Source organism: Coturnix japonica, chromosome 2 (genome assembly GCF_054131305.1).
Source record: "Coturnix japonica strain WE chromosome 2, WE-NBRP24, whole genome shotgun sequence".
In the NCBI taxonomy this organism is placed as follows: Eukaryota; Metazoa; Chordata; class Aves; order Galliformes; family Phasianidae; genus Coturnix; species Coturnix japonica.
Genome location: NC_140664.1, coordinates 118933934 through 118953273, shown reverse-complemented (window position 1 = coordinate 118953273; position 19340 = coordinate 118933934). Strand labels below are relative to the sequence as shown.

Below are 19340 nucleotides of genomic sequence, written 5' to 3'. Positions count from 1 at the left end.
TGCATTTTCAGCTGCCCAGCTGGAACGCAACAGAAGTCCTCGCTTTGTCACCTATAAAGTTCGACTGTTAATCTAAAACATGCTTACGGTGATCAGCTTGGATCGTTTTATCTCCTGCTTACAAAAGCAGGATTTTCAGACCTACCCTTCTTGCAGTTTTTTCAGTTCTACTGTCAGTATAAAGAAAGCTGGTAGTGCCCTACATTGTTGCCTCGCTCTCTGCTCCCATCACATTTCCCCACCCCCCAACAGAAGGATGACACTCACCCTCCTCGTTCCAACACCACGGTGGCACCTCCAGTCCCCGTCTGCCAGCAGCCTGCTCGGAATCAAAGAGTTCCCATTTTTCCAATCCATTCCCGAGCTGTTCCCAAAGCACACAGTGAGGTCCTCTGTGTACCTTAATCTGCAATCACCTGGAACCCTCCCTGTGATCCTATCTCGTGATCACCCTACAGCACTTGCAGGGATTACTCAACCCATTTCCCAGGTGCACAGCAGTGTGCACCCGAACTTCTAATCACTGTGGAAGCCTTCCCATGATCCTATCTCACCATCATCTTCCAAAACCTGCAGGGATCAGCCTGTTCAACAAGGCTGTGGCAATACCACCTGCTTGATAAGACGTTGCACAGTACTTTGATGCTGGCTGCAGTTAATACAAACAACAAAGGTAACTTGTAAACAATTTATTATGTAGTAATAAATAAGAATCTCAGCAGAAAGAACTGTACAGCAATAAGGCATATTAATACTATTGTTAGATATGCAACTGTGACACGCATCAACATTTTCCCTCTAGTTCTGTAACAAAGTGCTGTGTAGAGAAGAGTACTTCTGATACCAGTGCCACAATAGCAAGGATGCTACAAAGGAACCTGACTGTTGCATTATTTACCAGAAATAGAAGATAACAATCCATGAAGATTCACTGCTATTTATGCCTATTAAGTAGTAAAGCTGCTAAGAAGACTTCAAAATATCTTCTGTTCATTTTTTTAACTTTTTTAAAACTTTAATTTCTTAAAGTGTAGGTTCTAGTAGTGAGGTACTATTAAAGGTACTACAAAACAGCACAGTTGGGGTTTTGTTTCTCTTTACAAAATATTGCACACTGTTTTAGCATGCAGCTTACATGGAAGGAATAGTCAAGTGCACTTAAAACCCTGAAACACAACCAGCATTTGTAGAGGTGTATTATGAATACTTTGTGAAGTACAAAGATATTTCAGAATCCATAGGGTCCCCCATCTTACGCTTGAGACCTGATTTGTTAAGACCCAGCTGTGACTTTGTAAAGAGCAGGAAGAATGCTTATAAACTTGCAGGTTAAACAGTAATTGTAGCATTAAGTCCTGCATTCTCAAGAAACGGAAATAAGCAATGAGAAGGAAAGCTAGTTGAACACAAGTAACTTAGTACCCCCTGTACGAGTTCTTTCTTGTTACTGAAGATGTGTTGCAATCCAGGGTAAGATTTATTAAACGATCTGAAGACCTCTGTGTGAGGCTTGTTTGTTAACCTCCTTCTCCATATACAAATGTTTTATATTGCACGGCAAAAGTAAAAGTCCAGTTTTCTTACAAGCACGCTAAACATCAAATATGGCTTTTGAAGATTTAAAGTAGTTCCCTTTTGACAACTTCATGCAGTATTTTACAATAAATGTGAATACAAAGTATGAGAAATCAGAGTAAAAATAAAGCCAGCTACAACGTTTGTCAGAAACCAAGTAAGAGTTTATCAAAAGCAGTTGCTCAAAAGACTGCCTGGTCTCCCAGTCATACTTACCAAGAGCATTTTAAAAATGAAGTTTGTCTAAAAAATACTGTAACATATACAACCTCCTTGATGCTCCGCAGAAAGACATGCAAGGTGAAGGTGTTAACTGAGATGTGCTTAATGGCACCGTCAGCCCCATCATCCTTTGGGAATGAAGTTTCCAGATTGATTCTCTTCCAACAGTCAAGAATGGCTCTTGATTCACTCTTGTTCAATTTGGTAAAGCATTTAAATGCCGCTAGCTTTCACTGGCAGCTCAAGCTCTACAGTAGCTTATATACGAAATGAAAATATTTATAAAAATAACAGATATGTCGTATAGATCTTTACAAAAATAAATCATGCAGCTTCTGTACAAAGTTAAAAAACTGTACAAATGGACTTTTCTCTTGTGTAAAATTCACGTACATGGAAGCCTTCTGTTAGGTGAGAATTTTTTGCTTAGCCATAAGATGCCGTTTCTTCATCTGTCCGTCATTCGTTTCTTTCAGTAGGCATTAATTGGCCATTTAATTTCATCAGAAGTTTTACGATGAGTCCTGCCTATATAAGGGTACGCAATTAAATTCAAATCAGCATTTCACAACAGTTGCACAATCCATTTAAGTATACGGTACATGCAAGTATACAAAAATAAGTCAGAAGTTGCATCATTTTAGAAATAACAGTGAAACGTAACAGCTGGGTTTTTTTCTTATAAATCATTAAATGTTTTTCCAAACATTAAATCACTTCTTCCTCTCCCTATCCAAATTCTTACGATGTAAAAATCAAAAGGTAACTACTGTCAAACTATACAACATAGTCAAAGCTGCAGTTTCGTCACAACACCTTCAAACATGACATATGGTCTATGATGATATTCAGCAATCCAAACTCCACTAGTTTTGACAGAAACATTACCAGCTCTAACTCTGATTCATGTCGTATCTGGAATTATCCTTAGGGTCTATGGGATTGGGCACATGCAACAAGCAGTTTTCACTAATGACTGCAAGTTTATTCTTATGTATTTAGAATACTAAAGGCTTCACATGCTGTAAGAACAAGCAAACACCCTGAAATACTGAGAAGAGTTCTCATCTGAAAAACGCTTCAGGGCAGAGTTTGGGTGGATTTTCTTTTATACAGCACGAGGGTCAACCACAAGAGAGAAGGAACATGATGTATCTGGTCCAGGATGAAAAATGTCAGTGCTTACCTGTTTGGTATGCACGATGAAACTCATTTTGTTTTCCAGACTGTGTATTTGAAAGCATGTGTCTCCATCTCCCAACTGCCACATAAAGCAGCCATACTTTAAGCTGAGAAGTAAAGCCTGCAATGAAATGTAGTAAACCGTCATTCAGAAAACACTGTCCCTACTTACAGGTGGAACTTGTCTTATTTTGCTTAAGACAGGATTCCACCTAAGTGGAACAGTATGTTCCATAATCAAGCAGTAACTTATAAAGTAGTCAAGTTGAAAAATACAAGGCTTTCTATCAGCAGTGCTTTTTGAAGACTTCAGAATCTCGGAAATCTTCAATTTAGATGTGAGATGTCTGCTGACACAAAGAATTTAAGCCAACAGCATTAAATTTAGCAGGTTTCATTGGCAGTTCACTTAAGCTGACCTTTGTTTCCATGTTCAGGAGATGCAGCCCTTTCACATTTACTCCTACGTAGACTTTGATGACTTTATGGCTACTTGAACTTGCTTTGGTGAATATCTGTCCTGTGAAAAAAGCTGCTCCGTAAGTTGGAATTTCCCAGCAATTCTGCAGAAACATGCGCTGAAGGTGATGCATCTCTTTACTTACACCTTCACTGGTGCTGAGGTTCTAGAAAGAAAAGAACGATGGCAATCAATAAGTCTTTCAAAATAACTGCATTTATTTGAAGAAAATAACACAGTTCAGTGGAATTCCCACTAAACTGGTATTCCCCAAGTGCTTGCCCAATAATCATTCCCCTACATGTAAATTAATGCCTAGAGCCACAGAAAGTCTCAGATGCCAAAACAGACTGAGAATGTAGGTCCCTGTATGAGCCTCAGAAATCTGAATTTCTGAATTCTGAAACTAAGGGACAAAAATTTAGCACACACGAGATTAGAAGGCATAAAAGAGAACATAAGTCTTTAGCAATTAGGGGGAGTGTAATTGTGGGTGGGACCAACCTCTTTGGTTCCACACCCTGCATTACAACTTAACTGAATGCTGCAGCCATTTTTTAAATATAAAATGTATATTCGGAGCGAAGACTGCAACTCCTTTCTCCTTCTCCTGTACCTAAAAATAACAGCTTAAGAGCAGAAGCCTAGAATGCAGCGCTCACTCCTATCTGATAAAAGAAAGAGTAAAGAATACTCTGCTGTGTCCTCTGCTATACCACGGTCTTAGAAAGAACATTATCTTCCCCTTCTTCATCTGCATTATTAAGAACAGGACTGATGTGCTGGTTTCTGACAGAAGAGGTGTAAACACCAGGGAAAAGTTAATTACTGAGTAACTTTGATTCAAACAATGAGGGGCAAAGCCTGAAAATAATGGTATTTATTTCTAAGAAACATACAAGCTGTAAATGTACATAAGAGCATTCCAATAACAACCCATTCAAAAAGTTCATAACATACACATTTCCAGATTATATATACACCAACATTTTTGTTCATTAGCTGACAATCAAACAGTCAAAAATATGTTTAAGACAGGATTTCCTACGGTTTTTCTGTTTGTCCTACCTTGTATTCATGAAGTATTCTGTTTGTCCAATGAGGAGCTTTACTTTTTAGTTTAGTGATCGGTACTATGGATTTGAGATTTTCTTCACTACAGGAAAAAACAAAGCAGAAAACAAAAAATCCTTCATTAAAAAGACATAAGAACTCAGAGCAGTGTCTGCCAGTTTTTATCTTCAAGCCACACACACAGAGCTAGACAGCCAGCTCCTATCACACGCTGCCTCATCAACTGAGAAGCCTTCCTGAAATTGAAACTAAGGCTTCCTAAAATCTAGTGGAGTTTTAAATTAATGGCAATCCAGTTGATTCTGTATTAACCACTTTTGTGTCATGCATCATGGACACAGCAGGGAGAGAAAATGCCAGCAGCAGAATGTGTGACCTTTACTTGATTAAAGACTAGTTTGGAAACCAAAATTAAATAGGGACAGTCACTTAAACCAGAATATCAAAAGATGACAGCTTATAGGTACTCTTCCCTTGACTGCTCTACTCAGTACCACCTGTGACTAGGCCCATTCATCTCCATGTGAAAAGAAGGTACCACATAACATGAAAGTGAAGCTATTTGTATGAAGAGCCTTTTTAAATGGAGGCAACAGACACTAAAGGCAGAATTTACTAATTCACACAATGAATATAGGTTTCACCCTTTTAAACTAAATTTGTCAGTAACTGCATTATCAAACAGCAAACTTGCAAGGAATAATGCATCCAGATCCTTAAGGTCAAGGATACTACCATTCAAACAACAGCCTGGTTATGTTTTCTAAATGGCAAATCTTCTGATAAACATTTATGTCAATTACAAAGAAGTTCATCAGTTTGAAGACCAGACCAATGTATTTTTCAACAGCTTCATTTGAACACAGATAGCAAACACATCCCAGTGATCACAAGGCTCTTCTATCTGGTCCAAACTATCTTTTCAAGTAGTCTTGTTCATATGGCCACACACTTCCACTGAGCAGGATCAACCTAGAGTCACAGCGCTGAGATGCTGAGGAAAGGTAGTTTGATATTAAACTCAATTGCATTTAACTGCAGGTTCCTACAGGTGTGGGCAGTCCCACTCAAACTCAGTTTTCCTTACACTCAGTCTACCAACTGTGTAACTGCAGGACAAGATGGGTAGGCAGCTGAAACTACTGAACAGCCTACCCAAAAGTTTTCTGGTCAGTGAGCTTACTCATTTAGCTTATCCTGTAAGCTAGGTACACTTAGGCACAGTCTCTGTACCTAATAGTGGGCTGAGAAAGCAATGAACAAGAACAATAGTACAGCCAGGTCTTTCAGATGCAGCTCACACTTAAAATCGGTGTAACTGCAGCAGAAAATGCAGATGATGTACAGATGGTGGAGTATGCAACCAAGAAAAGCAAGCCAGCAGAGCTCAGCTGAAGCTGTGAATGAAAGGAGATTAAGAACTATAGTAGCATCCTGGAACAGCACATCTGCTGTTAGATGAATGAACTGGGGTGGAAATGGTGGGGGGTTGGAGTGAAGATTCACACAGCAGAGAAGTGAAATCCTGATGTGTTTTGATATTGGTGCAGAAAAGTATGTGGGAGCATAAAAACATATCCTAGAACAGCTCAGCCACAGTTCTGCAGTCAAGAGAAGAAAAAGGGAGAGAATAGTACCATCTGGCAGAGCACTACTGGTGCTATATTTCTGACAAATTTAGTGTAGGATTACACACATTCCTCCCTCAAAGAGGAGGATCATTCTTAAAAGTTGTTCTAACTGAACACTGTAAGGTGTTCCTTCTGCAAAGTCCAAAACCTCACTCCTGACAAAACTCTTCATTTGCCTGAGCACTGTTACTCATTTTTGTATTACTGTATCTCAGCACAGACTCACAGAATACAGAATCTCTGTTCCCAGCCTCGGACTGCAATAATTAAAATCAGCATGTTTTTCAGACACCATGCTTAACTTCAGTTAATGCTACCAGTATTATGCAGCTGCTCTGAACTACAGCTCATTAATGGAGAAGACTAATAAAAAAAAATGCCATATCTAAAATTTGATATTTCCACAGTTAAGTGGAACTATCTAAGAATATTTCATTTAAAAACAAAAAGACATACTTACTTCAGAAAGCCCTGTTTATGTTTTTTGCTCTCATAATTTCCATAAACTATTTGTAGAAGGAGACTTGCCAGGGTGATCAGCTTGGCATCAGGCGATGTATAGAAACCTTTCAGTAAATTATATCTGGCTTCATCAAAAAGAATAAGAATAGCCAACGGATCCTCAATCTGTTTAAAAGATTTAAATAGCATTAATTTTTCTTCAAAAAGAAAATGAACTTAGAAAAAAAATTAATACATTTCCTCTCTGATTCAGAGGTAGAAGAAAAAATGTGTGATGCTGCTTTGCATACATTTTAGTAATGCTTTGTAACAGAAAAAAATGAAACAATTATTGTGACTGACTTAATTCAAGACTTCAGTGATCTAATGCATTTAAAAGGTAAAGGTGACTAACATACAATGCCCAATCGAAAGTTCACAGAAATTTTGCTGTGTTTTTTCACCCACAAATCCATTTTGAGTATGTTTGAATATTCTCATTTAATTAATTAAATATTGGAAATATCACAGAATGAGGAAAAGAAAGAAAATAAGGTACATTATTACTACGTGAATGACAAACACAGAGACTAGGCCACAATTGAGAAAGTGAGAAATTAGATTCTGAATAAGCGTAGAGCAGGAATAGGACAGAAAATGATGACTCAAACTCTCACAGAAAAGGCAAGGAGATGAGAGATCTGGTCTAGTTAAGTACATAAATTCAGCCATTAAACACACTGAGTGGTGGTGTTCAATGTGTTCTGATTCTGACCATGATTTCATGCTATCACTTCTAAGTGCAGACCTTTTTTTCTATTTCTAGTGGAAGTCTCACATCTCTTCTCAGGAAAAGCTGGGATGTTTCCCTCTGAGGATCCAGGTTTGTCAGTTCAGTGAAAATTTCAGGCCAGTCTCGAATATGCTGCAAAGGCTTGTGGAATGGCTTTAATTGGAGGCCTAGGAAATATCAGAGTTTTGTTTATATATAAGCAGTAATAACTCAGCATATACCTATATGGGTGATTCGATGCTGTACCAGAGCAAGAATATCAGAAACTGAGGATTCATTTAAAAAACCATTTTTTCCATGTTTTCTAAACTGCTTTATATAAAAGGTTTTCATTATATGGATTTATTGACAAAACTATTGACATATATTTAATAAATGCACTAATGATGAACCTTCATTATTTTCAGCTTTCCAAGAGTGAATTTGTATTTAAACATGCAATGGAATACCAAGATGGACCACAAAACCACAAGTTAAGGACCTCCAGAAAGCGAGCAGCCACGTTCAATAAAATCACAATAGCAAAAACATTACAGACTCATTCTCAACTATTATGAGAGAAATGCCATGTCCAAAAGTCAGATTTTTGATGGAAAAATATAGATGCAGTTTATCTTTCAAATGTACTTTCCATTTTTTGAGAGATAAACTACTCAGAACAGACATTTGTTTCTACTTGTAAAATGTCTTGATTCTTAACAGGCTACAATAATTCAAACTTACAGTTCACCTGACCATATGAGAGATGAGAAATCAATACAGAGCTTCCAACTATCATATACTGCAGTCTGTATCTTCAGTAGTGCTCATTCACTTATCCAGCCTGTCTCCGAGATTAGTGCTTGCCCATTTTCTAGCAGTGAGGAACCAGAACTTTGTATTTATCCTATTTTCACTGCTCTGGCTTTTAAATTATATGTAAAACTTCAAAGGAGCTATTATATGGAACATCTTTTCACTAATATCAGAAAGCACATTTCCAATTTTCCTAAGAAAAAAACATGTTTTTAAAATATAAATTTTAAAAGTGCAATAAAACATCAAGTTTATTCCAACTATATTCCTTGTAACTTACTGAGGTTCTCAGAACAGATCCAGATAGTAAAGTATTGCTGGGTTTCTTGAGACAAACGCATCCCTTCCATTATTTGCTGTACAGTGGTATTGTTTCCATGTTTCAACTCCACAGAGCGGTATGACCCATCCATACGATAAATTCGTGCCTTTTCGTACTACATAAAAATTCAATTTATTGTCATTAATATTGATTTGTTAAAGCTCCTTCTGTTGGTATTTGTGAAATATTTAAGCAATTTCACAACAATTCATTAGAATCCACACTATTGAGAAAAATAACACTGCACAACTTTGTATTTCCACCAGTCACCAATAGTTCTCACTAAACCATGTCCCTCAACAAAACACCCAAACGTTCCTTGAACACCTCCAGGGTTGGTGACTCCACCACCTCCCTGGGCAGCCCATTCCAGTGCCTGACCACTCTCCCAAAGAAGTAATAACAATCTCACTAAGATCCTTTAGCCCTTCTTTAACATTACAGAAAACTAATTATTTTTCTTGACAGAATTCCCACAGTGTTCAATGGCTTCCACACGTGCCCAGAGAATGCCTCCTGAAAGACTGACTTAAACCAGGTGCTTAAAGCATACACATGCACACATATAAATTAATGAAATACCTTGTGTACCTCTCTCTACTATGCTAAATGTTCCAGCATCCTGAATAAAAAAGTTTACTTTTTTATTATTATTTTTCATTTTATATTATTATTTATTATTTTACTGCCACCTACCCACAAAGGAAAAAACAAATGGTATTAAACCATTTGGCCTATTTTCAATCTACTTTAGGAGGAGGAGTCACACTTTAATTTTGTTTCCAACCTAGTTAGAACGCCACTGACTGCTAAGAAAGCCTACACTGACTAAATGATAAAAAGCCAATTTGTAGAAGTCTAAATTTAATGAGCTGAATGTTCCTGCTTATTAGCCCATAAATAGATAAGGCGTAAAGAAAAATAATGGTTATATAATCAAAAGTAGCTGACAATAGAAGATCAACAGCTGATGTGACACTCCTACAAATAAATCAAATAACAAATCCTAATAAATATAGACAGGATCATCTAAAGAGACAAAATGCTTGTTTGTCAATATTCACATTAACCATTTAAGTATACTGCACATTTCCACTAAAAGGTCTTAAATGAGCCTAGCCTAGTTCTTCAGCTCTCTATATAAATCAAATATAAACTTCAAGCTCCTTAAAAAACAGATACGTACAGGTTTATTTATGGCATCTTTCAGCAGTTTTGCAGTTTCTTCCCACTCATTTTGTTTGTTCTCTTCACAGACATTCAGTGGAGACCTTCCCTGTTGATCAGTAATGTGCTACAAACAAAGAGAAACACTGATAATGCATTGCTTTGACTGGAGTTAGGCAAACATTTACACGTGTTCGAGATAACTGATAAACAATGAAAAAAAGCAGAGGTAACAAAAAATATTTAACCATTTTTTGGCAGTCATTCAATGAGATCATTGTGTTTAAACGTTTTAGTATGGACACAAAGTATTTCACATGCACAAGCTAGAAACAGATGCTAAATCGCTGTTTCTGAACACAAACAGACTTACTCTGTCAATTTCTGGATGATTCAGGAGAATTTGTACTATTTCAGCATGCCCACCCCCAGCTGCAAAATGTAGAGGAGAGCTAAGCTGGCCATTCAAAAGATTTGGATTGCACTTTCCTTTCTCCAGTAGCATCCGAGTAGCTTCAACTTTTCCATACCTGCAGAAAGATTAAAAATGTAACAGACACAGCAAATATAAACTAATATCTTCTCCAGATACTTCTAAATAAAAAAAAGTACAGTGCCTTGCTCTAGAGTTTTTAGCTTTCCAAAGATGGTGAACATCAAAGTTTGTATAATTTCTACATGCATTTGGTACTGTCTATCAATCATTTACTAGATTTATTGTAGACATACCCAACCCTGCTTTACACTGTTTGGGTAGCTGTAGAAATTCAGTCATGGCAAAACAAGCTCAGCCTTGCCTGCAAAGAAGTCAGCGTAAGAATTTGCATAAAGCTTCTGAATGTCATGCAGGTGGCTCCTAAGACTCACGCTGGTAATTGGGAAACCTGGCGTGACCTGTGTATGTAAACTTTCTGAGAAACACTAAAAATCAAGTAAGTCATTTTTATTTGTTGTGGTGTTGTTTTGTTTTGTTTTTTAAACAGCCAAGCTTGATCTTTATGTTCAGGTCATCAGACACTGCTATAGATACAGATGACTAGCTTCTGCTTAAAGATGAAACAGAATTTTTTTTGCAATGTCTGACAAAAGCTGTGAAGAAATTACAGATTTAAATCATCACAGCATCATACAATCAAGCAGATTGGCTTCTGGAGATCATGTAGTTCAGCATCGTGCTCAAAGCATGACTATCACCAACACTGAGCTCAGCTATTTGCTGTGTTACAGAGCTGTTCACAGCCTCTAACCAACAAAGACTGCAAAAGTTACTACAGTAAACTAGACCCAGAGTCTCCAACAGCAAGTAAAACAGGTACTTCAGGACAGTTGTAGGGACAGATATAAGAGGCAATAAATAAATGTCTGATGATACGGCAACCATACCTGGTCTTCTCTGAAACCACTCAGATAGCAATTATCTCAAAACCTCAAGCAGTATTTCTCTTCAGAAGGTTAATACTAATACATATTAAGAGACAAAGTATAGAAAAATCTAGATTTTGTTGCTCATTTTTGAGTCTGTATGATGAATTACATAAAATAGCACAAAAGAGTCATGACAGCAAGAAAGCATTTGATTGGGAAAACTATATTCAGTTGACTCACCAGCATGCGTAATGGATTGGTGCCCAGTGGTCACTGTCTAACTGATTAACAGAAAACTTTTTATCCAGAAGGTGGCTTAGCAAATCAGAGTCGCCTTCGCAAGCACTGCGGTGAAGAGGGAAATCGTCTACCCACTGGTGTTCTCTATGAATTAAAAGGGAAAGCAGGAGGGAAACACAGTTCAGAAACATTTAGACAGTTGAGAACATCAGTTTTTTAAAATGACTAACTCAGGACTAACTTGAGATCTATATGAATAATAAAGATGAAGCTCATACAGCCAAAATGTCTCAGTATTTGTACAACCAGCATTTTAGTCATGCAGTACTCAAGCCACAGCTTTACTCATTATGCTAAGAAATGCTTCCCTAACGTTTGTAATTTAAATCTTTCTTGATCTGTCCTTTAATTTGTGTACTTAGAAACTTCAAATAGATTCTTTTTTTAAATATGCAGTTGTACAGGAAAGCCCTAGAGTAAAGAGAGTCTCATGCTGACCAAGTCTGCTAAGTACTACTGTAATACAACAAAACTAAAGTATATGTTAATGAAAAAGAAATGTAATGTAATACTTGTCCTCTGTGACACTGCTCATGCTACGTTGCCACTTTTCTCTTTTAGGAATCTGAATTTTTGAATAGTCTGGGGCTCCAAGGCCAAAGTAGGGATTTATTACCACTTTGTCAACCTGTGGAAACATAATTTAAATAAAACTGAAAAAAAAAATCTTACTGAGATTTGGCCAAACAACCCCCCATGCAGCCCAAGTATTATCCTGGTGCCAAAGTAATCATTGTAATATTTTGTAACTGAAGAGATTAACGTTGAAGTGTAAGGATTTGAAAATCTGTTTGGCAGTAAGTATGCAATAAAGAAATCTGATAATATTAAAACATAAAGCATGCACAGAAAAAATAAATAAAATATGAAACAAAAAATGCATGTATGATCCACAAACACAAAAAAAAATATATAATTCTTACCCTGTTGGTATACTGAAGGTCAGATCCAAATAAAGGATTATAGATACACATATCTGCTTTCTCTAATGCCAGCATTTTACTCTTTATTTCCAGAGCAGTATAACCCATGTGTAATGAGCTCTCTGTTTGACCAGGTTCTATAGCATAAGCAGGGTTTATTACGTTTGTTTTAATTCTCTCAAGAGGAGATGGTCTGAATAAAGCTGGGATGGAATGAGACTGGGTATGCCGTTCATCCAACCACCTGCAGAAGAAAATTGGCAAGTTAACTCATTTCCTGGTAGCAAAGGGCTATTCTGATCATGCTTGTCCACAACTTTGTTTGATTAACAGTTGTGTGTATGGTAACTACACATTTTAATTTAAAAAAAAATAATTATAACGTGCATAGGTAATTCTATAACACTACATTAAGCCCCATACAGGATATATTTTTAGCCAGTGTGTTTGCTCAAACATTTCCTGCAGATGCAAAGTCACAAAGAAAAGGAAATTAAAATATATGACAGAAGCAACAACAGTTACAGCCAAAACACCTGACCACACCAACATGTTGCTGTTTCACTTCATTTACTTTCAGTTTATCAGTATTACTACTCTCAAGACACAAATTTACAACCCAAAGCATTTTAAGTGTGACCTCAAGTTGCAGTATCTGTACAGACTAAGTAAGACTTCTGACTCTGGGAGGAAGCAGAAGGTCCCTCAACAGCTTCCAAAAGGCCAGTTCTCTTTCACATAGGCTACCAACTGTCTTTTCACATAACTGCGCTGAAGATCGTTCTGTTTTAAGTGGACTACTACTGACAACAGAGGAGGGTTTTAGGCCCTCTCAAAAGCTTGAAATAAACACTCACTTTGTTAGAATACAATTAATTCTGTTTAGTGCTTTATCTTGGAAAGGTAGAAAAAAACACACACATGCTTTGGAAAGAAAAATTCACTGATAGATTGTTTGGAGCCTGCCTGTCCCAGAATCACATCTAAGAATGTGGCTTCCAGTGTAGAGCATATGCTTAGGCCTGGATTAAGTCCCATATTGAATCTATCGTATGTTGCACAAGCTGTGCTCCCTTCACTTAGTCATCACCCTGCTGTGAAGAAGGACATTAAAACTACAGTCACTGTGCTCTAAACACCCTCTTGCCTGTCTGGGGGTATTTTCAGGTAATTTCTCTAAAGAGTCAGTAGTTTAATTAAATATGAAATCTTTCACAAGTATTGTTTCAGACTACCTACTTAGAGAATAATCAATATAAACTCCTTTCTATTGTACTTCCAAGGTTTCGCTCACATCTGTAAGGCTGGTGACACGTTAAACAGAGCTGAGAACGTGAAGGCAATTCACCACATAGCAAAGAAATATAAAATCTTGCATAGTATGTAGATGAAAATGCAGAAGTCCTACACACAGAACTTTTTTAGGCAGTTGTCTGTAACTTAGTATTTTTGCTAACTTTATTTATGTGTGGCAGAAAAATGTGCTCATAAACATGGTGTTTTCCTACTCCTGGAAGGCCTCATTCACTTCAACAGATACTCTTGCAAAGAAATTCATACATAATTATGTCTGGTATTTCTTTGTAAAGGCTACATTAAAAAAGGAATGTGATATGTTACATTTCCAAACTGCTCTAAATCTGGCTACACGACTAATTGCCTTTCTTAAAGTAAAATCCCTATTGCAAATAAACCTGTATGGCTGGGAGAGATGCATTCTAGTGTTCGCAAAGGCAAATCTAAATGGTATAAAATTAACAAGATACTTCTACACTGTTGCAAATACTCTTATTGATAACGTTTATGTGATTTATAGAGGATATGATATTATTATGTGACTTTATAAAACATTAACTGCAATCAAGAATCACTTAATTAAGAACACTATTTCTCAGTTCATAAAAACATTTTTTTTTAAGATTTAGAAATCTGTGGTTGTGCTTCTCATGATCCTGAAGTAACATAACATCATTTTCTTCTTAATCATAAGAACAATGTACAAATTATTTGCTATATCTTCAAATTTTCTTGTTTATCTTCTATGTCATTATATTTGCATTCATGGTATTTCTTACTTATCCAAGGCAATTAACATTCTTGCAGTCAGAGTTGCAAAATGGGTGCTGGATTCACTGCAGACTCTCATGATGTCTTGTAAACAGTAGAACACAGGGCAGCCTGGACTGTATGTGTATTTTGTATTATCTAAAAAAGAAAAACACTTTGAAGACATATCAAATAAAATAAGATTATTTTCCCTCCTGTGTCTTTTGTAGTTGCATGTTCCCAACCTGCTGACAGCAGTTCAATATTTTTCCAAACAATAATTGATAGAAATTACATTATAGTCTTTACATAACTATTCATATCTCAACAGAGCAACCTTAGAAACCTTTAAGTGTTCAGTTACTATTTCATCACTGTGATCAGCTTCACCTGAGGAATTAATATTAAATGTGTGCTGTCACCAGGAAAAAAAGAATAGGACTTCAGAACTAAAGAGGTTATTGCTATTGGTAACTCTACAATGGTATTTATTTATTTGATAGTTTTTATCCTCAGAGTCTTACCACAAAGGCAAAAAGAAGTTTCACCAAAAGCACAGAGGCATTTGTTACAGGCTTGTTTTTAAATACTTTCCTGACAAGCAGAACACTTTGCTTCTTAAAATGTCATTCATCATTCCTTATTCAAACAAAACTGTTTACAGAATTTGCTGAGCATTCTTCTCTGAGTAAACAATGCTGAACTGAATAGTCTGGATGTCTGAAGTAGAATTACATTCAGTACATTTTATAGGAGTTGATTATATTTCAAAATATATGCATTCAGCGAACACACAGCTTAAATCAGAAGCGTGCTATGGTTGTGGAAACAAATGCAATACAATCTCCCAGGACTTTAAGTAACATTTTCAAGTTTTAAAGTATATAGGTTTCTACCTAACTCTAATTTTGCAATGTTTCAATAAAAAAGACATATAGAATATTCACAAAAATCCTGAAATCTTCAACTGAACTTCTGTTAAAATGGATGCAACTTAAATGATGCTTAGTGTTACCTTTCACAACAGTTGGAACGATGTAAAGTGATGCCTCCTGGCCTGCTCTCTCTCCATCAAGAGGGAATGTCTTCATTAACACTACACGCTTCCCTAGCATGTTACATTAAAATGAAAACATTAACCAACACAAATAAATACATAAAAACAGTCTAGAGATGGCTAACTGGATGCCTAGCAGACCAATCCTTCATCATTTCTAGGAAGAAAAAGGGCATATATACTAGCTAAAATCTAAGTTAAGCCAAGAACATCTAAATAAATACACAAAATAAAGAACGTCATTAGCCTGATAAATGACAGCACTGTACACCTTTTTCATAATAGCTTTTCCCTCCTCCTGATCATTCAGGTTGCTCTCGCCTCTCAAAACTACCAATCTTTAAGTTAAAGAAGATTCCTTCTGAAATGGGATAGAGCAGCTGCATTCCGTATTTCATGTTAGGGTGATTCATGTAGTGGTAGGACAGTACTTTCCATGTCATCCTTCCTTCCACCCTTACAGAATCCAGCATTTTGTTTGCTTTTCTTACCACAGCTGCATATTTCAGCAGAGGCTACACTAAACCGTGCATATTAATGCCTGCATCCCCTGTGTGAGTCAATTCAGAACTGTGGTATGAAACAGTTTTGCTTTTGTTAGGAAGTGTGTTTTAACACTATTAAGTTATGTTTCCTGCCTCACAAGTTTTGATAAGTCCATCTGCAGCATTTTACCATGCAACCACCTATTCCTTTTCCAAACTGTTAGCACTGTACTGTCTTGTTTGGCCTGACAACCTTCCCAGTGTAACCTTGCTTACAAAAGAGGGAGGAGAGGAGATACGCAACAAAAAAAGTGCTTTAGTCAGTACAGTTTATAGCAATTTGGAAGTGACATAAGCTGACTAAACCAATTTTTGTCAGCACAAATGCAAGGTCACTTGCTGGACCAGCTACATCACAGTAATGGAAAAAAACCAAAACACCAACACACTCATCCAATTATATATGTAACCAATGCAGTTATGCCACATGTACATTCAGGTAGATACTTTTAACAGTGCTGGCATTGAACAGACTTTACAAGCGACCAATTCACTATTTGGAGTTCTAACTCAAATTAAGGGTTAGAAAAGCAATTTCAATTTGGTTTGCCAAAAGTTTAATTCTCAATTCGAGATGAAAAAGCAGTATGACAAGGAAAAGATTCACTTCAGGATCTTTTAGTAAGCATTTAACAGAAATGGATGGTAAAGAGAAACTGGCAAATTAAAAGTTTTAGCTGTGTGGCTCAGTTTTTTGTTGTTTTTTTATGAACTCAAAGCAAACCTTTCTATCATACTAATGTCACGCTCTTCAAGTAACTCCCCACGCCCTGCTTAAATTTTAAACTATTTTACAGGGCTATCAAGAGCAAATCAGATTAAAATATTTTTACCTTTAATACCCTGATTGGCCGGTGAAATTGGTTTGGTGGCTTCTAGCACATAATCCAAGATGCTCTGGGTTATTTCAGTGCCGCCCTGCAGCTTAGTTTCCAATAAAACTTTCTTTCTTTTTTTCTTTTGACCTTCAATGGGAACCTCGAGCAACAAAATCTTTCAAACAATAGTAAAACAAAAGGACAACTTAGACAAGTATAGAACAACTCTGTACCTGTGCATGTATTTATCATGCCACTGTAAAGGCAGTAACATAACTCAAGAAGTACCGAATCTGGTGGAGCAGGATGGCAAAGTCAGAATAACCTCCTTAACACTAAGGCTAAAGACAAAAAGACAAGGCTGCACCCCCGCACTGAGCAGCTCACAGAGCAAAAGGCCCTGAAATGAAATAAAGCAACAGAAGTACAAACTGTAAAGCATTCAAATATTCTAATAGTAGGGCAACACATAGCAGATATAAGACATACATGTATATAATTTAAGCTATTTTATTGTCAGATTATCTTTTAAGCTGTATTAGTGTACACTTATTATTACATGTTATTTTAAAAACACTACTGAAGAAAAATATTAAATAATTTTACTTCATAGGATTTAGCTCGATATTCCCGAGAATTCAGGCTTGCAGTATTTTTTGGACGAATCACTGCAACATATGCACTCCCAATGGTTTCTGGATTTCCCATCTCTTCTTTTTGTTTTTAATTATTGTTTTATCCCTAGAAATAATGAATAAACAGGATGATTCAGTTAAAAATAAAAACAAAAATAAATCCAACAGCACGCAAACTCCAGAATACTGTAATTATGTGTATTGATTCTTCGTGTTACTCATTTATTGCTCTTTAACTGGAAAAACACGAGTGGTCATTGTAGTTCTGCTTCCTGTTCATTAAGTGATAACATGGACACAAGTAAAAGAATGGGGAACATTATGTAGATTTAATATGAACAATCTTGTCTAAACTTCTTTTACAGTAAAACTGTTTTTCTTCATTTTGGAAATGTCTTCCCATTTTACAAGGCAGACAAAAAACTGAAGAAATTCAGGGCACTGGAAACCATGTGAAACTGAAAAAGAAAACCACTCTAAAGTTGCAAACATACTGATTCACAAATGGTGCTATTACAAAGTACTGCACTTCGATCAGTTCAAGAAAAACCCTCATTTTCTATTTTTTTCTTCCAATAAGAAGCCTGGCCTACAATAAAAATATGCTATAATACGGACTTCATGTTTTTTTCCTTTACTTCAGTAGGACTGTAAGCTGGGGCACAATTCAATCAAACTCAACTTCTAGGAGTACGTCACTTGAATTCATTCAATGGCAAATTTGGTAACTCCCTTTCATTCCACATGGTGTCTGTAGATTAATCTGTTCATGAAGATTTTTAACTATACTGTTTTACACTCTTCACCTTTATAGGATGAACAGAGGTCTTCAGATTTCCATGCTTTTAATCCAGTATTTTTGCTGGGACCAGACTACCTGAAAACAAATTACAAAACATAAATAACAGCACACACACTTTCACCTCTAGTTAACACAACTGTGTTACTTAGGTAATGTAACGTAGCACTTAAGAAGTACATCAGAATGAAAATATCTAAATATGGATTGGCATTACAGCAGCTTCTAGAAACGTCAAATTAGCAATACAGTAACTTGTGAGATGTAAAAGAAGAAGAAAGACCCATTCTCTTTAGAAGCACGTTGCCTGGGCTTCCCTACGTGCCCGGGGATGCTCTGGGTTGATGGCACGGCCAGGGACAAGCGAAGTAGCGCAGGGTGAGCACTGAAAGGCTCCGTGCTCTGTTCAGAGGGAGGACGGCGAATTCAGGAAACAAATGGCTCTGAGAGCTGCCACGTGACTTCGGAAAACAAAAAGGGAGGACAGAAGGGTGGGGTGGCGAGGATGTGACAATACAGATGACCACTTTCTGAAGGCGTCGCCAGTGATGCCGACCAGACCCTGACGCGGTACCGTGCACCGCTCCCAGCGGGCACGCACAGCCCCGAGGGATGCGCTTCGAGCCGCTCCCCGAGAGCTGCAGGCCCTGCCTCGCACCTGGCCCGGGCTCAGCGCTTCGCTTTCATCTCTCAAAGGAAGAGGCCGCCGCTCGCCCGCAGCTGAGCCGCCAGCAGCTGACCCGGCACTACTTCCTTTCCCACACGAAGCATCACGACGCGATCGCTGTATTTGCAGGTTGTACCCGCCGCTTCCTTTACCTCCCAGCCTCTAACACCCATCTGCTGAGACCCCACAGCTGTACCGGAGCCTCCCTCTGGGCCCTGATGGCAGCTCCGCGCCCCCCTTAGCGACCCCGAGCCCGGACAGCGCCAGGCCCCGCCGCCCTCAGCGGGGAGGGACGCAGAGGAAGCGGCCACACAACGCCCACCCCGCCCCGCGCAGTACAGGCCCCACACCGCCCAGCCTTACGGCCAGGGCCCACTCCCGACCCCTTCATCCCGGCCCCTTTTGCTCCCTCGCCTTTCTCAGTTCCGCCGACCGCCGCCTCATGGTCCCGCCGCGGCCGGCGCCCACAGGCCGCGCGTCGTTCAGCCCGCTCCGCTCCGCCCCGGCCCCGCCCCGCGCCCTC

At 37.9% G+C, this 19340-nt stretch overlaps 2 protein-coding genes across 7 annotated transcripts in view; one reads left to right on the top strand and one right to left on the bottom strand.

Annotated features, from left to right (window-relative positions):
• Positions 1–676: 676 nt before the first annotated feature.
• On the bottom strand, positions 677–19327 carry KRIT1 (KRIT1 ankyrin repeat containing). 5 transcript variants are annotated; one of them, XM_085540583.1, is made up of 18 exons: positions 18970–19327; positions 18158–18228; positions 17323–17457; positions 16732–16891; positions 15312–15404; positions 14326–14455; positions 12251–12494; positions 11840–11955; positions 11268–11411; positions 10036–10192; positions 9682–9789; positions 8454–8610; positions 7394–7545; positions 6605–6771; positions 4508–4595; positions 3399–3605; positions 2984–3100; positions 677–2325 (listed from the first exon to the last, which is right to left on the bottom strand). In XM_085540583.1, the coding sequence occupies exons 3-18, from the start codon at positions 17422–17424 to the stop codon at positions 2257–2259; spliced, it is 2211 nt and encodes a 736-aa protein (XP_085396709.1). In that variant the 5' UTR covers positions 17425–17457; positions 18158–18228; positions 18970–19327; the 3' UTR covers positions 677–2256. The 5 variants fall into 5 exon arrangements, with proteins under 5 accessions (XP_085396709.1, XP_085396710.1, XP_015708837.2 ...); XM_085540584.1 differs by having other exon boundaries at positions 19181–19327; XM_015853351.2 differs by having other exon boundaries at positions 19201–19327.
• Positions 18630–19340, top strand: part of ANKIB1 (ankyrin repeat and IBR domain containing 1) — a 77258-nt gene continuing 76547 nt past the window's right edge. For both annotated transcript variants that reach the window (XM_085540580.1, XM_015853346.3), the window contains exon 1: positions 18630–18946. The gene's annotated coding sequence lies outside the window, so the exon portion shown is untranslated. The remainder of the gene's footprint in view (positions 18947–19340) is intronic.